General features: G+C 40.9%; 1 protein-coding gene across 3 annotated transcripts; it reads left to right on the forward strand.

Moving 5' to 3' along the window:
- The first annotated feature begins 1024 nt into the window (after positions 1-1024).
- On the forward strand, positions 1025-18004 carry LOC120571393 (serine-aspartate repeat-containing protein F-like). Of its 3 annotated transcripts, none has more exons than XM_039820324.1 (13): positions 1025-1132; positions 3923-3981; positions 4124-4141; positions 6322-6357; positions 6720-6758; positions 6934-6963; positions 7192-7221; positions 7987-8013; positions 9868-10829; positions 10872-11313; positions 13330-13386; positions 13579-13628; positions 17558-18004. In XM_039820324.1, exons 1-12 carry the CDS (start codon positions 1122-1124, stop codon positions 13587-13589), a joined length of 1722 nt encoding a protein of 573 aa, XP_039676258.1. In that variant the 5' UTR covers positions 1025-1121; the 3' UTR covers positions 13590-13628; positions 17558-18004. The 3 variants fall into 3 exon arrangements, with proteins under 3 accessions (XP_039676258.1, XP_039676259.1, XP_039676257.1); XM_039820325.1 differs by having other exon boundaries at positions 9868-10174; positions 10217-11313; XM_039820323.1 differs by having other exon boundaries at positions 9868-11313.
- Positions 18005-21933: the final 3929 nt, after the last annotated feature.

The raw sequence follows: 21933 nt of genomic DNA on the forward strand, positions 1-21933 counted from the left end.
TATCTTTATGTAAAGGGAAACATTACAATCCAAATATAAAAACATAATGGAATATATTGCAGTAATGCTCTCAGGCTTTCTGTATTACTTTATCTATTTATTCTCATTTAGATCAGCTTTCTAATTATATCTGAGTCAGCACACATGTAGCCTAGGCATCATTTACTCCTCCCTCCTCTTTTGCATCTTTTGTTGGGGAAGTAACCTCCTTAAATGTGCTTATGACAATTATTCACCTCAATGATACATTAATTCATTTAAATGTATTGATAAACCCCTGGAATGTAATATATTAGATGTTTCAGCAAGATTTCTGCTCATGTCCAAAACTTTGTGCACATTCAAAATATAACTCATCCCATCTGTGTTCTTTGAGATTTGAAGGAGTCGTGATATTTTGTGAAAAATAAAGTTATAATAGGCTATTACAAGAATAAAATCACTATATATCAGAAGATAATCCACCTGCACCATAGTCTGCTGTGCATTACGTGATATCTCTGCTGAGACGGTAGATCTCAGACCTCCTGACAGACTCAGAGCCCCCTCTGGGTCTCTGGGTCTCTGAATGAGACAAAGTTTAGGGAAGAGGCTGAATGCTGCTCTACATCGGAGGTGGAAAACTGAAACCGTCAGTTTTTGCAACGTTTGGTTGCTTTTTTTGTCACTCTTTTCACACTTTGGTCAAAATAAAGCCCTAAAAGGTCAACAAAGAGTTCCTTAGCCATCATAGAGTTTAGCAACTCCAGCAAAACAAGGATTAGATTTTTTACAGCAACCTGTTTCATTGCCTGAATATAAAACCTCTCTGGGGGGTTCTGGGGGAATTTCTGAGTCTCAACGTCGGTAAATCTGCCAAATTCTGCTCTCAGAGTCGCGTAATTGGAGTTTGAAAACAGAGGAGGAGAGGGAGGAGGGAGGGGAGGAGGGGAGGAGAGAGTAGGGAAGGGAGAAGGGAGGAGAGAGGGGAGGAGGAGGGAGGAGGGGAGGGGGATGAGAGGAGGAGAGGGGGAGGAGAGGAGGAGAGAGTTTGAGAATAAAAAGCTGCTGCTCTGTTTGAGAGGAAATCAGAAACTCAGTTCTGTGAAATCTGTTTGCTGTCGACCTGAAGAACCAGAAAAATGCTCCAACGGTGAGTTTTAATCTTCAGATCAACTTTCAATTATTCACTTTATTAAAGCACATTTTATTTCACTTTAATTTCAGTTTAAAGGCTCCACAGGTCAGATGAAATTAATCAGATGTCACACACACACTTACAACTCTGTTGCTAATATAAAACTTAATACAACTTAATAAAAGGTAATGAAAGTTTATGAAAGGTTATGAAAGGTTGGAGATCTTAATAGAAGTTAATGAAACACGTTAAGACATTTGAAAGCTTTAATAAGTCGGGGTTATGCAGAGTCATGTTTGAACATTGAGTTAGTGAAACCTGACGTTTCTGTTTCTAATCATTATTTAATCTACATCTATGATCACATATTAAAAGTAAAAATGTATCTATCTGAGGACAGATTCAGATTCTATATGTAAAACAAAGTGGATTTATTTAAAGTTTGTCTGTAGTTCTTCACTGCTCGTTCCTGCTGATAGAACTTTAATTAAAGTTCAGACTTTCCTCTCGGCTCCCAACATCACACTCTGTGTCTCTGTCTCTCTGTCTCTGTGTGTCTGTGTTCCTGTGTGTCTCTGTGTGTCTCTGTGTGTCTCTGTGTGTCTCTGTGTGTCTGTGTCTCTGTCTGTCTCTGTGTAAATCTGTCTCCCTGTGTCTCTGTCTCCCTCTTTCTCTGTGTCTCTTTGTCCCTGTGTGTCCCTGTGTGTCTCTGTAAACTATGTCTGTGAAGTAAATCTGGGTGTAAAAGGACTTCAGTGTTTCAGAATAAAGCATCAGTCTTCTCTGCTTTTTCACCCGACACTCGACTCTCCTGATGAACTTAAAGCTTTCTGTCTCTCGGAGTATCCGGGAGGCTCCTTTCTCTCTATACGTTGGAGAAGAAGAGACGCTTTGTTTTCTGGTCCTGGGAAGGACATTTAACCCTTCAGGCTGCACACTCAGCTCACCTGGAGTTCACCACCTGACATTTATCACCCATAGGTTACTACATTACCTTTAGGTTACCTTTAGGTTACCTTTAGGTTATGTTTAGGTTACGTTTGTCACCTCCTACTTTCTTTTAATGTAAAGTCTTAACAACTACTCAAAGCCCTTACCACATTACTCTCTTTACTCTCTGTTCGTTCTGTTCGTTCTTTTCATTCTGTTCGTTCTGTTCTTTTCTTTATTTTATTGACCTTGTTGAAGAAAAGCTCCAGTTGTGATGTTCACATTAGTTTTATTCTCCCTTAAGTGGAGCTAAAAGATCCCAGAAGCTGCAGATTCTCTCTGAGCAGAGAGAGTTTCTGGGTTTTATAGTTCACAGGAAACAACAGGAGCCATTCGGCCCTCAGTCTGTCTGAATAGATTTGCATTTAAATGCCATCTGCTCCAACAAAGAAAGCAAAGAAAAGGTGCTTTGATTAGTGAAGGTGTGAATCTCAGAGCTGGCTCTGAACAGACTCACGGATGAAAGAGAACTGTTTCCTGTCAACAGACGACGCCAAAAAAACCACACACACACCAAAACCAAAAACAAAAAAAAACACACACCAACAAAAAAAAAACACAACAAACAAAAACCAAACAAAACACAACCAAACAACAAACACACACAAAAACAAAAAACAAACAAACCAAACACAAACAACAACAAAAACAACCAAAAACAAAAACAAAAAAAAAAAAAAAAAAAAAAAAAAAAAAAAAAAAAAAAAAAAAAAAAAAAAAAAGACTAGACACGGAGACCCAATCACACAGACTGAGACACTAACAGACTAGGCCAGAGACCAATAAGACAGACTGAGACACTAACAGACTAGACCAGAGACCATACACACAACTTGAGACACTAACAGACTAGGTCAGAGACCAATCAGACAGACTGAGACACTAACAGACTAGGCCAGAGACCAATCACACAGACTGAGACACTAACAGACTAGGCCAGAGACCAATCACACAGACTGAGACACTAACAGACTAGGCCAGAGACCAATACACAGACTGAGACACTAACAGACTAGACCAGAGACCAATCACACAGACTGAGACACTAACAGACTAGGTCAGAGACCAATCACACAGACTGAGACACTAACAGACTAGGTCAGAGACCAATCACACAGACTGAGACACTAACAGACTAGGCCAGAGACCAATCAGACAGACTGAGACACTAACAGACTAGGTCAGAGACCAATCACAGACTGAGACACTAACAGACTAGGCCAGAGACCAATCACACAGACTGAGACACTAACAGACTAGGGCAGAGACCAATCACACAGACTGAGACACTAACAGACTAGGTCAGAGACCAATCACACAGACTGAGACACTAACAGACTAGGTCAGAGACCAATCACACAGACTGAGACACTAACAGACTAGGCCAGAGACCAATCACACAGACTGAGACACTAACAGACTAGGGCAGAGACCAATCACACAGACTGAGACACTAACAGACTAGGCCAGAGACCAATCACACAGACTGAGACACTAACAGGCTAGGGCAGAGACCAATCACAATACATCAGAGACCAATCAGACGGACTGAGACACTAACAGTGTGTGGCTGCTGTCTTTAGTGGGTTTAGTGGGTTGTGTTCTGTTTGATAAAAACTTAACTTTTACTGAAAACTGTCTTCTGTGTTTGTGGAGATCAGTTGTGTCTTCTTCTACACAGTGTTTCATAATGATTCTGAAGGAGGGGGACATTTTCTCTCTACATAAACAACATGCAAAACATAAACAACATGCAAATTGTTTGTGTGTGTGTGTGTGTGTGTGTGTGTCTGTGTGTCTGTGTGTGTTTTACAGGTGTGTTTTGTTGCTGCTCGTTGCCATTGCAGCAGTTTCTCTCGCAGCTCCAGTCCCAGGTAAGATATAAACCTGTCTGTCTGTCTGTCTGTCTGTCTGTCTGTCTGTCTCTCTCTCTGTCTGTCTCTCTGTCTGTCTGTCTGTCTGTCTGTTTGTCTCTCTGTCTGTGTCTCTCTGATCTCGTGTCTTCTTGTCTTTCAGAGGGAACAACAGCTGACGGTAAATACAGAAACTTTTGAATGAACTCTGCAGTTAGTTGAATGTTTGACCTTTGACCCTGTGAAGAAGTCCCCATACCCTGTGGGTTACATTACATTACATGTTATTTAGCTGACACTTTTATCCAAAGCGACTTCCAATTAGCTGCTTTCAACCCTGAAGCTGCAAACTCCAGACAATAAGTAGTAAGAGCAAGTTCTTTAGCTTTAAATAAGCAAAGCTACCAAGAGCCATATGAAAGGGCAGCTTTAAGAACTGGTAACCAGTGAAGAGAGGAGGAGGAGAGGTGTAGTGTGAGATGGTAACCAGTGAAGAGAGGAGGAGGAGAGGTGTAGTGTGAGATGGTAACCAGTGAAGAGAGGAGGAGGAGAGGTGTAGTGTGAGATGGTAACCAGTGAAGAGAGGAGGAGGAGAGGTGTAGTGTGAGATGGTAACCAGTGAAGAGAGGAGGAGGAGGGGTGTAGTGTGAGATGGTAACCAGTGAAGAGAGGAGGAGGAGGGGTGTAGTGTGAGATGGTAACCAGTGAAGAGAGGAGGAGGAGGAGGAGGAGGAGGAGAGGTGTAGTGTGAGATGGTAACCAGTGAAGAGAGGAGGAGGAGGAGGAGAGGTGCAGTGTGAGAGAATTTGGGGAGGTTGAAGACAAGTCGAGCTGCTGCGTTCTGAATGAGCTGCAGGGGCCAGATGGCACATGCAGGCAGGCCAATCAGGAGGGAGCATGCAGGCAGGCCAATAAGGAGGGAGTAGCAGTAGTCTAGATGTGAGATGACCAGAGTCTGAACCAGAACCTAAACCAGAACCTGTGCCACATTCTGCGTTAGAAGGGGACGTATCCTTCTGATGTTGTGCAGCATGTATCTACACGATCGGGTAGTTGCAGCGATGTTGACAGTGAAGGAGAGATGGTTGTCATTAATTAAAATTTAAAAGAATCCAAAGAAACCAGCCAATCAGAGCGCTCACATCGGCGTAACAGTGTTCCCTTGAGGCCGCAGTGTTCATTACAATCTGAACAAACTACATCTCATTTCTTGTGTTATACTTTTTTTTATAGTTTTTCTCAGTCGCTTTGGTACATTTCTCAGATCAGAATTGAAATTCTCAAAACTATCTATTCAAGCTTCACATCATTAAAAAAGCAGTTTCTCATTTCTTTGAAATGCGAATGCTTTGGTACATCCATGCAGATGATGATGTACAATTCTCTGCTGTTTCCTACATTATCGATCGCTTATGTCATGTTGATCAAAATTTATTATAATGGGCCTCTGTTGAATAGTCTCACCCCCCACAATATTTAGGCATTAGTTCATAGCATAAGTCTTTACATGCAAAATACAAGTTGTCATAATATGTCAGGCATATTTCTATACATTTCAATTAGACTTTATTTTTAAATCTGTCCTGAATTGGTAAATTGCTCCCAGATGAATCTTGACTTTCTCTAACGAAGGTGCATCTCATGAACCATCGACTGTATATATATATATATATATATATATATATATATATATATATATATATATATATATATATATATATACTTGCCAGAGTGCAACACAATGTTACAATGAACGTCAAGAGGTGTAGGAAGACTGCACTGTAATTCCTACAGCGCTGCATATACAGTTTTCCCTAAGGAGATGTCCTGTGTTCACATTTCTTGGTCTATTTGTGCTATGCAGTGCTGTCTTTTCCTTTCTGTATTGCAATGACATGGTCTGTCAACAAATTACAGTACAAACAATAAAAGTGTAAATGTGAATCTTGTCCAGTCTCTTGCAATCAAACTCCCACACACACTAAGGTGTAACATACAATTTACAATAATTGTCATCAAAACGTTAGCCATAGTTTAGATCAGAACATCCCTCCAGAGTGCACTGTTATATGGACAACTTGACTAAGCAGTTTGACTGTCTTATCTGTACACAATGACACAAGGACTTGTCGTTCTGATGGCACTGACATGTTCATTGACACAGATATTTACTTTTGAGAGATGAACTAAGGATTTTGAGCAAGAGACTGGCTTTTGCAGGTAATCCGTGGTGTTTTGCTATTTGTACGAATTGTTTTGAGAAATGTACTTACTGTTTTATAAATGTCGAGGATGATTCGAGAAATGTATCAAAGCGACTGAGAAAAACTAATATATGAATGTTTGTCTCTACTGTTTTAGATAGAAGTGCACCGCTGCTGGATCACATAAACAACGGTAACACACACAGACACACACACACAGACACACACATACACACTCATACAGACACACACACTCACAGACAGACACACATACACACTCACAAAGGCACACACACACACAAACACACAAAAACACTCACACACATACACACACACAGATACACGTGTACACACTCACACAGACAGACACACACACACACACTTACACACTCACATAGACACACACACACAAAGACACAAATACACTCACACATACACACTCTCACACACACACAGACACACACACTGACACACATGCACACAGATACACACACGCACACTGAGACACACACACTTCCCCAAAAACAATATACAACCATTTTCTTGTCTCAACAGATGCTACTGAGAGCCCAAGATCTGATGGACAGACTCAAGGTAACCTGTCTGTCTGTCTGTCTGTCTGTCTGTCTGTGTGTCTGTGTGTCTGTCTGTCTGCCTGTCTGTCTGTCAGTCTGTCTGTCTGTCTGTCTGTCTGTCTGTCTGTCTGTCTGTCAGTCTGTAAAACTATATCACATCATGTCATTAAACAACATGTTGACTTTCTCGACAGCTGCTGCTCCTGTGAGCCCAGAGACTCAAGGTAACCTGTCTGCCTGTCTGCCTGCCTGTCTGCCTGTCTGTCTGTCTGTCTGTCTGTCTGTCTGCCTGCCTGCCTGTCTGTCTGTCTGTCTGCCTGTCTGCCTGTCTGTCTCTCTGTCTCTCTGTCTACCTTTTTTGACATTCAGTTAGGGAAGGTTTGGAGGACTGGTTTGATGTAAAACAGTGTGTTACATCGTTATGCTGATGATATGTTGATTTATCTCCACAGATGTTGCTGACAGCGGCGCCTCTGATGAAGGTAATCCGTCTTCCTGCTGACATCAGCTTCACTTTGTTCGGGTTAGGGAAAGATGGTGGGTGGGGTCAAACAATGTATGTTTAAGTGACACACTGGACAGGAACGGCACATGAATCCCGGTCTCCTGGGTGAAAGTCCTGCGTTTGTTTGCCTCCCGCCCATTAGCTTCTTTCCGACCAAGTAGTTACAGGAATATAGTTATAGGAACAGTCCACTTCTAAACATTTCTGCTAACTACTCTCCCCCAAAACCGTTTGTCCATTTACATTCACACTGGCCAAGTGGCCATAGCAACTGACCTTTTGTTATTATAATCACAGCCATCTAACCACCACTATGTGGAAAAGGGGCGGACTCTAGCTCATCCAGGACCTGCTGTTGGAGTTGGAGCTGAAAGAGTTACAGGAACTGCTGTTTTTATTAACTACTTAATAATCCCCAAATTGATCCAGTTGGAACAGGAGAAAAAAAGGGTTCTAGGAACTGCAAAAATCCCTCCGGTCGGAAAGCAGCTAATGACGCTCTTTGTAAGTTATCTTAGAGTGCCGGTGTGTCCTGTACAGATGCTAAAAGGTGATTTGCTGGTCGTATCTGACGCTGAAAGACACTGACCAAGCATCCGTATGTGACGAGTTGGGAGAGAGAACAGGTTGTCTTTGTCTTTCCTCTGAAATAGTTAAACAAACAGCTAAATCAGACTTAGGGGAGATACCAGACCCGCAGAAAGAATGAGGAAGTTACACTTTTTTTGTTTGTCTGTTTCAGATTCAGCTGCAGCAACTCAAGCACAAGGTCAGTGTGTCGTTGTGCATCTTTCAATGTGGAAACGAATCAAAGTTTTTCTGGTAACACTTTATAATAATGGTACATACATTTTCATGAATTCATTCAATACTTCATGCATGAAAAAGAATTAATGGAATTTAGTACTTCATCACTATCAGTAATGTGCAATGATTAATAGTATATCATGCATGACCTAATGCAGTAAAAATATGTTAATTAATGCATCAATTAAGATATTTGAATCATCATGATTTCTGATTTATTTATGATCATGTCTTAGTGATTACAACACTATAAATCTCCAGAATATATGTATACTGCTATGACTGGTCAGTTTTTTGAAGATGACATGACTGTAAATCATGATGATTCAAATATCTTAATTGATGCATTAATTAACATATTGTTCCTGCATTAGGTCATGCATGATATACTATTAATCATTGTACATTAGTGATAGTGATGAAGTACTACATGAGTGAATTCATGCCTTTTCAAGCATGAAGTCATGCATGAATTCATGAGCATACATCTACCATTATTATAAAGTCTTACACTTTTTCTTTCATCCCTTACCTAACTTAAAGGCAGGGTTGGTAATGTTGAAAAGCTAGCACGATTTGAAAGTATAATTTCCTCGAGGCTCCGTCCACACACAGATGTGCATGAGATATTTCCTGAAAACAACAAATCCCCCATAACATAATTTACCTGTCCAAAAGAAAAACGGCAACCACGGCTTCACTTTTCATGTTTTTCAGCTCCCTTATCTTCTTGGTTTTAAGTCATTAAAACATGCCTACGCATTTCAAGTACAAAATGGCCGCTTTTTGGTTGTCTCTTATAGCTCATTGGCAAGTGATCACATGGTCAATGTGTGCCGTTTAGGCCATATATCAAGAACGCATGCAGATATTCCACTTTCTTCAACTTCAACTTTCAACTTGATTTTTTCTCCCCAAAAGTTTTCTGTGTGAGCTAAAGTTGTTTGTGTGCGAGCTATAAAGGTGGCCCCTGCAACCTGCATTTCAAATTGTCCTTGTGAAAAACACTGAACCAGAAATTGCTCCTGGCGCTGCCCCATCCGTGTGTGTGAATGGCAGTTGCTTTAGATAAAGCATTAGCTAAATGTAATGTAGGGTAATATATTATTATAATTTGTTTATCTACAGTCCTTATTTCCTGTTGGTTTATGCTCAGTTATAATTACAGTTATGACTGAGGTCAGAGGCCCTGCGGTACAGAATCACTGCACAACAGATCAGTCTGGCTATTTGCATGAACTGGCAAAGTCTGCAGGTCTGGGTTCCATCTGGGCTCCATCTGTTATGAACATGAACATGGCTGTGATCTTTCTGTAAGAAGTGCTTAAACTATTTATTGGAGCCCTGGCACTGAAAGTGGGAGGAACCTATTTTTTATGTAGAGATTATTATTTTTCTGCTGTGCAATTCCATTTCTGGGTGGGTTGCTTCAAAACTAACAGAACTTGGCAAACATCAGACCGGGTGAAGATTGCAAAGTTCTGCAGTGGTTTGCCTTGGCTGTGGCCAGCGGGCTCCATAGTACCCCCAAAGACACACCAGGGTTTGGATAAAGGTCCTTTGATGTTTGGTGGGACATTTGGTGGGAGCATTGCTCTCATTGTTAGGAACATATGTTTGTTTCAGAGGTTGGTCCCGGCCTACACAATATACGGCATTACTATGACTTATACAGATAGAACTACAGTTACTGCTAACATATCTTCATCAGTCAATAATGTTACACAGCCGCCTGACCACCAAAAGAGCAGCACACTGATTGGCTTGTTGACACATAATTGATAATTGATGAATGTGCAAAATCTTCCATCCTCAGATCCCGAGGACGATTCTGCTAAAAGTGACGACAACAGTGACGAGAAGTTGATCACTGACTCTGACTCTGAGACAGACTCTGACTCTGACTCTAAGACAGAGACTGACGATGACTCTGAGGAAGACTTACTAAAACCAGATGATAGCATCAGCAAAGATGATGACAGCCAGGAGGTGGAGGGGGATGACATAGGGAGTGATGAACAAGCAGATGAGAAGGAAGTGAAGGAAGAGGGAGATAACTCTGATGCTAAGACTGATTCTGAGGATGAGTCTAACGGTAAGACTGATTCTGATTCTGATGAAGGGTCTGACACCAAGACTGATGCTAAGACTGATTCTGATGAAGGGTCTGACACCAAGACTGATGCTAAGACTGATTCTGATGAAGGGTCTGACACCAAGACTGATGCTAAGACTGATTCTGATGAAGGGTCTGATGCTAAGACTGATGCTAAGACTGATTCTGATGAAGGGTCTGATGCTGAGACTGATGCTAAGACTGATTTTGATGAAGGGTCTGATACTAAGACTGATGCTAAGACTGATTCTGATGAAGGGTCTGATGCTAAGACTGATGCTAAGACTGATTCTGATGAAGGGTCTGACACCAAGACTGATGCTAAGACTGATTCTGATTCTGACGATGATTCTGATGAAGGGTCTGATACTAAGACTGATGCTAAGACTGATTCTGATGAAGGGTCTGATGCTAAGACTGATGCTAAGACTGATTCTGATGAAGGGTCTGACACTAAGACTGATGCTAAGACTGAGACTGATTCTGATGATGATTCTGATGAAGGATCTGACTCTCTGGTTGGTGATGATTCTGACGCTAAGACTGATTCTGACGATGATTCTGATGCTAAGACTGATTCTGGGGAAGTGTCTGACGCTAAGACAGGGTCTGACTCTCTGGTTGACGATGATTCTGACGCTAAGACAGGGTCTGACTCTCTGGTTGATGATGATTCTGATGCTAAGACAGGGTCTGACTCTCTGGTTGATGATGATTCTGATGCTAAGACAGGGTCTGACTCTCTGGTTGAAGATGATTCTGACGCTAAGATAGATTCTGACGATCAGACTGATGCTGAGGCTGACGTACTAAAACCAGATGATAGCATCAGCCAGGACACTAACAGCCAGATGGAGGGGGGCGAAGCAGGGAGTGAGGAACCAGCAGAGGTGGTAGGGGAAGATAAGGTAGAGGGAGGTGAAATTGATCCTATAATGTCAGATGATGACAGCATAAGCGATGACAAAGACGTTACTCTGAGTGACGAAGACAGTCAGACTAATGGTGAAAACGGCAAACCTGGGCCAGAGAACAAGGGCATCAATGACACACAAGACTCTGTGGAGGTGATTCAGGACAACTATGCAAACTCGGACACTGTGGAACCAAAGGAGCAGAGTCCAGAAACTCCCATCTCCACTAAAGGTAAACTGTCACGGCCAGGACGCCAACATTGGTTAGAGTTTAGTTCAGCTTTATTGTCCTGCCAGGGGAAAATAGGTTTTTAACCACTGTTAGCCAATTTAGAGCATTGAGAATTCAGAAATTATAAAAAGATATTAATTTAATTTACAGAGACACAACTATTCCCCCCCCCCAAGAGCATTTGGTGGGACAGCAGAAAGGAAAAACTTCCTTTAAACAGACAGAAACCTCAGACAGACTCAGGCTCTTTGTGGCCAGCCATCTGGGACTGCCGGTTGGGACACAGAGGCACTGACGCGGATATACAGAAATACAGATATACAGATATAAGGATATAGATATACAGATATACAGATATACAGATATAAGGATATAGATATACAGATAAACATATATACATATATACAGATATAAGGATATAGATATACAGATAAACATATATACATATATACAGAGGCATTGATGCAGATATACAGAAATACAGATATACAGATATAAGGATATAGATATACAGATATACATATATACAGATATAAGGATATAGATATACAGATAAACATATATATATACAGAGGCATTGATGCAGATATACAGAAATACAGAAATACAGACATACATATATACAGAGACACTGATACAGATATACAGATATAAGGATACTTAAACTCAATACTAGTTAAACAGTTGTACATTTGTATTCCCAACTTGTATATATTTTAAATTATTTGTTCTTATATTCTATCCTATTATTATTTCATGTATATTCTATCCTATTATTTATTATTTATTATTATGCTGTGTGTCTGATATTTTGTTGCTGCAACACTGGAATTTCCCATTTTCTTGGGATCAATAAAAATCTATCTATCTATACAGATATACACAGGCACTGATGCAGATATACAGAAATACAGATATAAGGATACAGATATACAGAGACACTGATACAGATATAAGGATACAGATATACAGATATACAGAGACACTGATACAGATATACAGAGGCACTGATGCAGATATACAAAAATACAGATATAAAGATATTGATATACAGAGACACTGATACAGATACAGATATAAGTATACAGATATACAGAGACACTGTTACAGGGCATAGCAGGACCACGGTGGCAGCTGCAACCATGATCCAGGTGCCACCACAATCCAAGGAAAACTGTGAGGCGAGAAAACATAAGAATTCTGGGGAATAAGCCCCCCGGAGCTAAGTTAGTGACAAGCATTTCTCAGACATCAATGCACAAAGATGGAAAGAGAGAGGAGAGAGGAGCTCAGTGTGTCTAAGGAAGTCCCCCGGCAGTCTAAAACGATAACAACATAGCTAAGAGCTGGTGCAAGGCAAACCTGAGCCAGTTCTATAAGGGCTGGTAGATGAATCTGACGACTATGAAGAGAAGCAGAGAAGTGAAGGAGTGTCGTGTCTGAAGCTATACACCCTCCTCGCTGCAACTCCTCACTCCCTAACTATAAGCTTTATCAAAGAGTAAAGTTTTAAGTTTACTCTTAAATGTGGTGACAGTGTCTGCCTCCCAAACCCAGACTGGGAGCTGGTTCCACAGAAGAGGAGCCTGATAGCTGAAGGCTCTGGCTCCTGAACCCAGACTGGAAGCTGGTTCCATAGGAGAGGAGCCTGATAGCTAAAGGCTCTGGCTCCTGAACCCAGACTGGGAGCTGGTTCCATAGGAGAAGAGCCTGGTAGCTGAAGGATCTAGAGACTCTAGGTACCACTAGTAACTCTGCATTCTGGGAGCGCAGTGCTCTAGTGGGACAATAAGGTACTAAGAGCTCTTCAAGATATGATGGTGCTTGACTATTTAGAGCTCTGTAGGTCAGCAGAAGGATTTTAAATTAAATCCTGGATTTTACAGGAAGCCAAGGCAGAGAAGGTAATACAGGAGTGCTTGTCAGTATATTAAGCTATCAACAAGAAACAAATAAAGTATGCCGAAGAGACCCAGAGTTATATCCTTTGTCTGTTTCTGTTGTTTCTGTCTGTAGAGCCATCTGTCGACCAACCAGACAAACCGGACAACTCCACCTCCACCACCGCAAAGGGTAAACATCATCACACCATCTCACAGCCAATCACAGCTAAGATCCAGTAGCAGCGTCACAGTAATTTAGTTTAGTGTTCGCAGTGTCAGTAGAAGACCTTTGGTTTCATTCTGGATTATAGATAAACAATTGCACATTTGATTTATTAGGCCTATTTTATGATCTTTTTAAAAATCTGTTTTCTTCTTTTAGCTGTGAATTAGACGCCCAGCCTCTGAACTGTGGAAGCTCACCGACTGCAGGTATCAGCACACACTGTTTATTTAGGTTTCTAGTGGCAGCACCCTCTAGTGGCCATATTAGTTATGACGGGAGCAAAGCAGGAAGTAAGCTCAAATGTCCAAATGTCCTGGTAAGGAGGCTGGTTGGGGGGGGGGACTTTCACCCAGGAGACCGGGGGTTCATGTCCCGCTGGAAAAGAAAAGGAACCAGAGTTATTTTAACTTTAGGGACCAAACGTAGCTCCGTCACGTTCTGCGTCACGTGGTAACCTTCAGGAAGTGATGTCACGTCTGATTGGAACCCAAACCAAACCTCCATCTTTTTATCAACTTAACTCAGTAGGTTTGGTGTCTAAACCAAACTGGGACCGTTTCACAACGTTAACCATGTGGTTAAAACCTCCACCATTACCTTCTCTGGTTTAGATATGAGGAGGTATTTCCTGCCGCCACTGGGGGGGCACTGAGTTATTAAACACTCCTCTGGGTCGGATTAGAGGGGGGGGGACCCATATCATTGGATGGGTCACGGGGGGGTGGGCAGGGCTCGACACAAGCAATGGCCCGATGGCCCGGGGCCAGTAAAAACGTATGTCGGGCTGGTTGATTGGCCAGTACCAACGTCATACAGAGTGGCACGAAGCGTGTAAATGTTAACATTTCACATTTTCACCTCAGGTAATTTATAAACAATTCATTTGGATACAAGCGTTGCATTTTGGAAGATAGATTGGATTCTGAACAGCGATATCGCGCTGTTGCCCTACACAGCAGGGCCGAGGTGTGTGCGTTCACGCAGCACATGTAACTGAATGGAAACGTTACCGAGGATTATTTACCGCCGATGGCACAGATGAACTAACGTTACACTCGTTACTGTAAGTAGCCTAGCCTACAATAAAACCTCCATGATTAAAGAGTCAATACTTATCAATAACCCACCTACCTGTTGTACAGGCTTAATCATGTAGAAAGCGATATTTCAGTCTGCTCTGTCTGCGCTGTCCACTCTCGTCCACCGCGCTGTGCAAACACAGCTCTACTCTGCAAATAGCGACTTTACAAACAAGCTAAAATGAAAGATGTCAGTTTGTAGTCTAACGGTTTATCTTAATTTGCAACCAATCTTGAACTTTGGACAAACTCTTGTAAACATAGCTGCTGTCTAAACGAGCCATCCTCTCCGCTGGAGCGGTAAACCTATGGATGTATTATAAGACCAAAACAAATACATGTGGCTACTTAATATGCACGTGAATGACGTCGCGTTCTTCATTCTTGATGATGTTGCTGGTTGTGTCATTTAGCAACAACATTGTCTTATTTCAAATGAGGCCTACAGGATGAATGCTAGCCTGCTTATCAGTCCATTCATCATTACAGCTGCTGTTTTCCACAACTTTTCACTTCAGGCTCTTTGACAGTGACATGTTTACCTGACAACAGGCCTTTCTTTCTGTAAGCATTCTCCACCAATCAGGACACTGATTACGTTTCAGTAATCAAGACTTTAACCATCACTCCTCAGTGAATTGCCCCCTAATCTGAGATCATTTTCTAGTTAAGTAGCCTATCTAGTTATCATTATGGATTTTCCATGTTTTTAGGGGGTTGCTTACACTAATACATGTATGTGAAATAAATATAGCATTAATTTAGTAAGAAAGTGAAAATATCAAACAAGGAGATGCGTATTAGGTATAATTTTATTTTCTTTATTTGAAAGTCTGGCACCTGGAGTGTCTGCTTAAAAAAATTCTGGCCCTTGGAAAAATGTAGTTGATGACCCCTGGTCTAGCTTTACTGCTAATGGACCATTTTTACAGCAGACATGTTGACTTGTCATAGTGAGAAAAGCACAGCTGAAACTGATAACCTTAACGATGGCTCAATTCCATCAAGTGTCCCAGGAAGATATTTCAGTGAGTCAGAATGCACAATACCAGGACCTCTCCTAAGTGGAATGCAGCCATCAGTAATGGTTTAATACCAGGACCTCTCCTAAGTGGAATGCAGCCATCAGTAATGGTTTAATACCAGGACCTCTCCTAAGTGGAATGCAGCCATCAGTAATGGTTTAATACCAGGGCCTCTCCTAAGTGGAATGCAGCCATCAGTAATGGTTTAATACCAGGACCTCTCCTAAGTGGAATACAGCCATCATTAATGGTTTAATACCAGGACCTCTCCTAAGTGGAATGCAGCCATCAGTAATGGTTTAATACCAGGGTCTCTCCTAAGTGGAATGCAGCCATCAGTAATGGTTGAATACCAGGGCCTCTCCTAAGTGGAAAGCAGCCATCAGTAATGGTTTAATACCAGGGTCTCTCCTAAGTGGAATGCAGCCATCAGTAATGGTTTAATACCAGGACCTCTCCTAAGTGGAATGCAGCCATCAGTAATGGTTTAATACCAGGACCTCTCCTAAGTGGAAAGCAGCCATCAGTAATGGTTTAATACCAGGGTCTCTCCTAAGTGGAATGCAGCCATCAGTAATGGTTTAATACCAGGACCTCTCCTAAGTGGAATGCACCCATCATTAATGGTTTTGAATACACCTGTGCTTTTCCTACTATGACATGTCAATGTCTGCCGTGAAAAACGTTTATGGCACAACATACAGTGGCAGTGGCTAGCTGGGTTATAACCATTTTCTGAAGCTTCATAGTAGGTGCGATGTATATTTTCCTGCGTTTTTTTGTCCTTTGCCAATCACACCTATGATATTTATTTCAGGGCCAGTAAAAATGTAGAAGGGGCCAGCAAAACTCTGATCTACTGGCCCCGGGGGCCAGTGGGGATTTGTTTTTATGTTGAGCCCTGGGGGTGGGGGTTGGACAGTCTGTTTGTTCTGACACTATAACTGATTGTTTATAACTCTTTGTTTATAACTGATTGTTTATAACTATTTATTTATAATGGTTTGTTCTGACATAATAACTGATCAGAGTCAGAATAATATATATGACATGACGTCATAACTAATGGGATAACCGTCAGCCATCTTACCTGGGGACTGTTTACTATCGCCACCTATGGGCAGAAACTTTATTATCAGCTGTGTAGCACCTGTTGCTTTACCAAACAGAGCAAAAGGGTTCTCACACGTCAGTATAGACTAAATTTAAGATTTATTTTAATTTTATATTTGAACTATATTGACTAATTTATATCTTTATATGTATTGCCTCATTTATTAATTTCAAGATGTATTTCATAGCCATATTTATGTAGCCTCAGGATCAGTAGCTCAGGACGTTTCCCTCAACTGCACAAGAATCAGGCGCTGTGAAGCGGAAGCGAACTTCAGCGTGGAGTCAGATGAGTCCATATATGGTCACATCAAGTTTAAGCCATTTTCAGCCCAAAATCTCCTCACGTTTCTTGCAGAAGATCCTCTTGCACCCCCACTGCCCTGTGATATGCACACAGAGATTTCCGCACATGACAAGATGTCTAAAATTACATCAGAGTAGGAATCCAAAGTCATGTTAGCCTGTGCTGAAAGCAGCACTGGTGCTGTTGCCTTGGAAATGACAACATCCGGTCTCTGAATGTCAAAAACATTTCTGTTTTAAGAGATTTTATTTGTTGTTATAGGAAATAGAAAATCTAAATCAAAGCATATTTTAAATATCTCTCATCCTCTTTTGACCATTAAAAGGAAAAAGCACCTTTTTAAAACGAAAATCAAGCAACCATTCATTCGTTTTTAGTTTTTTAATACCGGTTTATGAAACGAAAATCAAAAGACCAAAAGATACACTAACCCTTAACCAGGTAAGATGGCCGCCATGTGGTTCCATCCTGGAATATATATGTATATATATATATTCAGTTAATCCTGTGCTGCATACAGGTGAAAGTATTATATGACGTCACATGGAGAGGTTTTTCTCTGGTGTTTTATTAATAATGATTAAAGTATTTTTGTGTTTTCTGTCCACCAGAGTCGAGTCCGCAGTGGAACACAGTTGCAACATCTTGAACAAGCTAAACTGCAACTAAACTTCGACCTTAAGCTTCCTGGTTTCACCTCTGCTCCTTCCTGATTGGTTGTCTCCGCTTTCTTCAAACTCTGGCTTTGGTTTAGAAAAATCTGTCTTCCACCAATCAAATCTCTGTCTGTAATCTGTCTGTCTGTCTATCTGTCTGTCTGTCTGTCTGTCTGTCTGCCCATCTGTCCCCCTCTCTGCCTGTCTGTCTGCCCGTGTGTCTCTCTGTCTGCCCATCTGTCCCCCTCTCTGCCTGTCTGTCTGCCTGTCTGTCTGTCTGCCCGTCTGTCGCTCTGTCTGCCTGTCTGTCTGTCCCTCTGTGTCACATTAAACCATCTGTTCTGTTTTTGTGTTCAGAAGAATTGCTAATAAAGTTTGAACTGTCAAAACTTCTCTCACTGCCCCCTGAGTCCCCGAGTCGTTATTATGATGCATCTGTGAACCCATAAAAATATTGTAATCATTCACTGATTGTAGATATTGATCTGTAATCATACACTGATTATAGATTTTGATCTCTGATCATTCACTGATTGTAGATATATTGACCTGTAATCATTCACTGATTGTAGATATTGATCTGTAATCATACACTGATTGTAGATTTTGATATGTGATCATTCACTGATTGTAGATATTGACCTGTAATCATTCACTGATTGTAGATATTGATCTGTAATCATACACTGATTATAGATTTTGATCTGTGATCATTCACTGATTGTAGATATTGATCTGTAATCATACACTGATTATAGATTTTGATCTGTGATCATTCACTGATTGTAGATATTGATCTGTAATCATACACCGATTGTAGATATTGACCTGTAATCATTCACTGATTGTAGATATTGATCTGTAATCATACACTGATTAGATTTTGACCTGTAATTGTATAAAAGTTGAGATCAGACAGACTATGTCTCTGTAACTTCATAAAATGTATTATATAAGTTGTTATATTATTATTATTATTATTGTAATAGATACACTTGAGATCAGATGAAATGATAATAATAAAATAATGTTTTAGGTAAACTGTAGAGAGGAAACAGGACTGTTGGTGGACCGTGGGAACTGCACGGTAAGGGTCACATTACCGACGGAAACAGCCGAGGACATCTCATGTTGTAGTTTTAAAGCTACTTCCTGTATGGTATATAATCAGGCTGTACAGCTGTAATAACAGGTTAATAACAGGCTACACAACAGGTTATAATGCAGTTGTGTTAAATATGTTTATGGGCTTCGTCCTGCAGCCTGTTCTCATGAACCTCTCATATAGCCAAGTTAAGCTCTGTAATTCATATGTATCCACGTAGTTATTACTGTCAGCCCCACATTGGCTGCTGCCATATAAGAACTCTGTGGGCCGTGTAGAGAGGAGGTCGGGGGGGATGTTTGGGTCATAAAACACCGGACCGGGGACCGTTCATCTCCCGGGGAAACACAAGACTTTGACCCAGGAAATGCATGTTCCTCGGGAGAGTTTTAATATAAACCACCATCTTTTTTCTAAACGTTACTAGTCATTTTTGTGGCCTAAACTTAACCTTAACGTCCACCAAAACGACCGGCAGCTCACGACGTACCTGGCTCACAGTCACCTATTCTCGGGTAACTCAACCACCAACTACCGCTGATACGACAGAGCGCCATGCGGAGCGCCATGCGGAGCGCCATGCAGTGCATCGTAGTCGGCGTTACAAAGCTCTGTAGCGGCTTTAACGACTACCAACCGCCGCTCGGCTATCAGACGTATGAGTGGTACCATATCACATGGACCCCTTCATGAGAACACGTTGCATAGGACTTTTTTCAATGTACCTGCTGCCTTTTGGGTCAATCCTCAGAAGTCATAATGTTTCGTTCCATTTTTATGCTGACGACTGCCAAATATATGTACCGCTAACTCAGTCAAAAACTCTTTTAGAGTGTCTGAATGAAGTGAAAGCATGGATGGCTATGAATTTTTTGTATTTAAATGAGAGCAAAACTGAGTTTGTGTTATTTGCTCCTAGTGACTCAGCTGCTGCTGTTCCTGTTGACGTAGGTTGTCTAACCCGACACATTAGCCCTGTGGTTACAAACCTGGGTGTCAAGTTGGACAGTCGTTTAAAACATGATGCGCAGATTGGTGCAGTGGTGAAGACCGGCTTCTTCCAGCTGAGGCAACTAGCCAAAGTAAAACCGGTTCTATCTCGACATGATTTTGAAATTTTAATCCATGCTTTTATCACCACTCGTTTAGATTATTGCAATGCACTTTGCACTGGTATTAGCAAATCAAATATGGCATGATTACAGCTAGTACAAAATGCAGCTGCTCGTCTTTTAACTGGAACTAGAAAATTTGACCGTATCACACCAATCCTCCAATCACTCCACTGTCTCCCTGTGCACTTTCGCACTGATTTTAAAATTATGTTATTTGTTTTTAAATGTCTGCATGGCCTGGCCCCCCAGTACCTGTCTAATCTGCTCTTGCCCTACACCCCCTTTCGTTTGCTCCGGTCGGCTGACCAGGCACTACTGGTCGTCCCCAAGACTAAACGTAAATCCAGAGGTGACCGTGCATTTGCCGTGGCAGCTCCGAGACTCTGGAATGAGCTGCCTTTGCACATCAGACTGACTGAGTCTCTTGCTTTTTTTTAAATTTCGTCTTAAAACTCATTTATTTTCTTTGGCTTTTAACTCAGTTTGAGGGTTGACTTTGAGTTTTGTATTGCTGTATTTATTTTTATTGTTTTATTATTTTTGTGTTGTGCCTCTGTTGTATGTTATTGTTTATTCATAGACTGTGTTCAGCACTTTGGTCAACAGTGTTGTTTTTAAGGTGCTTTATAAATAAAGGTGGATAGGGCAACAGTCAGAATGAGCCACACAGAATTCAGTTAACAAAGATTTTTATTTCACAAAAGGGTGATGCAAATGAAATGACAACACAAGACAAAGATGGGTTGGAGAATCTGAAAGAGATCCAAATTGTGGAAAGTACTGAAAAAATACTGAAATCAGTGATGCCAGTTTCCCATTGCAGACCATGTTAACAGGTGACTAGGGAAAATATTTCAACTAACAGATATGTCCATGAAACTTCCCCAGTTGATTATTTACATTATTAACAATAATCTTTTGTATTCTAAGTTTTCAGAACTATTAAGTTTAAATTATGCAAATGATGCATTATCTAATTAAATATGTTCCAAATTGCATAAATACATTCCTGACAGATGTTTAAATTAGGGGTGGGAATCACCAGAGGCCTCACGATACAATATCATCACGATACTTATGTCACGATACAATATTATTGCGATTTTAAAGATATTACAATATTCTGCGATATATTGCAATTTATTACCTTTTTTCCAACTTCAAATTTTTCCCAATTTCAAATTATGTCCCCAAAAGAAAACTTTGTCAACATCTGTTTTATCTAAAAAGATACATTTCTCTGTTTGTTCATCTCACTTCAATTTGATTGCTGCAAAATGGGATTGTCAAGCAGACAAACTGACCAACACATATATAATAAAAGATCGATACTTAGCGTCTGTGTATCAATACAGTATTGCCACGGACAATATTGCGATACTATGCTGTATCGATTTTTTTCCCCCACCCCTAATTTAAATATCTGTATTTTTCAACTTGGACCTTATTTTCCCATGCAGTAGTGTCTAAGTCACTAATGTGAACAAAAATCTTTGAAATCTTTTGAAATCTGTGGTCCAGTATTGAGTGAGAACGCTGTAACCAGCAGCTGTGAACCGGGCCGCAACCAAAACACAAACTATCAGTTAGAGTCCACTAAAAGTTCTGTTGTTGCTGCTGACAGACTCAGATTATTATTCTAAGTGTCTGACAACATTATGGAAAGGATCCCTACAGAGATATATATAAATAACTTGGACATGTTACTAGAAATCTCCCAGCTGATGCTCCATGTGAAGATCAAACAGTGACTGTGACCAGGTGACCTCAATCAGGTAATTATGGGGGACAGGGTGGAAGGAAGAACCAGTCAGTGTGAAGAAAGAGGAGTAAAGCAAGGGAGGTAGGTGAAGAAAGCAAGTGCTAAATTAAGATATCCGATCACTGTACATGCTAACTGCTCTCCATCATTCACACCCTGTTTTCTTGCACACCCTAACTCCATTATCTCTGTCGTGCCCCACTACATTTTTGCTCAGATGCATATCCGCACCTACCATTTTTCACAACTCATCTACTCTTCTGTATATTGTATAATTCTGTTATGTTTGCACTAACTGTATATTTACTACATGCAGGATTCTTATAGCCTGTACGTTCAGGTTTACTGT

Source organism: Perca fluviatilis, chromosome 13 (genome assembly GCF_010015445.1).
Source record: "Perca fluviatilis chromosome 13, GENO_Pfluv_1.0, whole genome shotgun sequence".
NCBI lineage: Eukaryota > Metazoa > Chordata > Actinopteri > Perciformes > Percidae > Perca > Perca fluviatilis.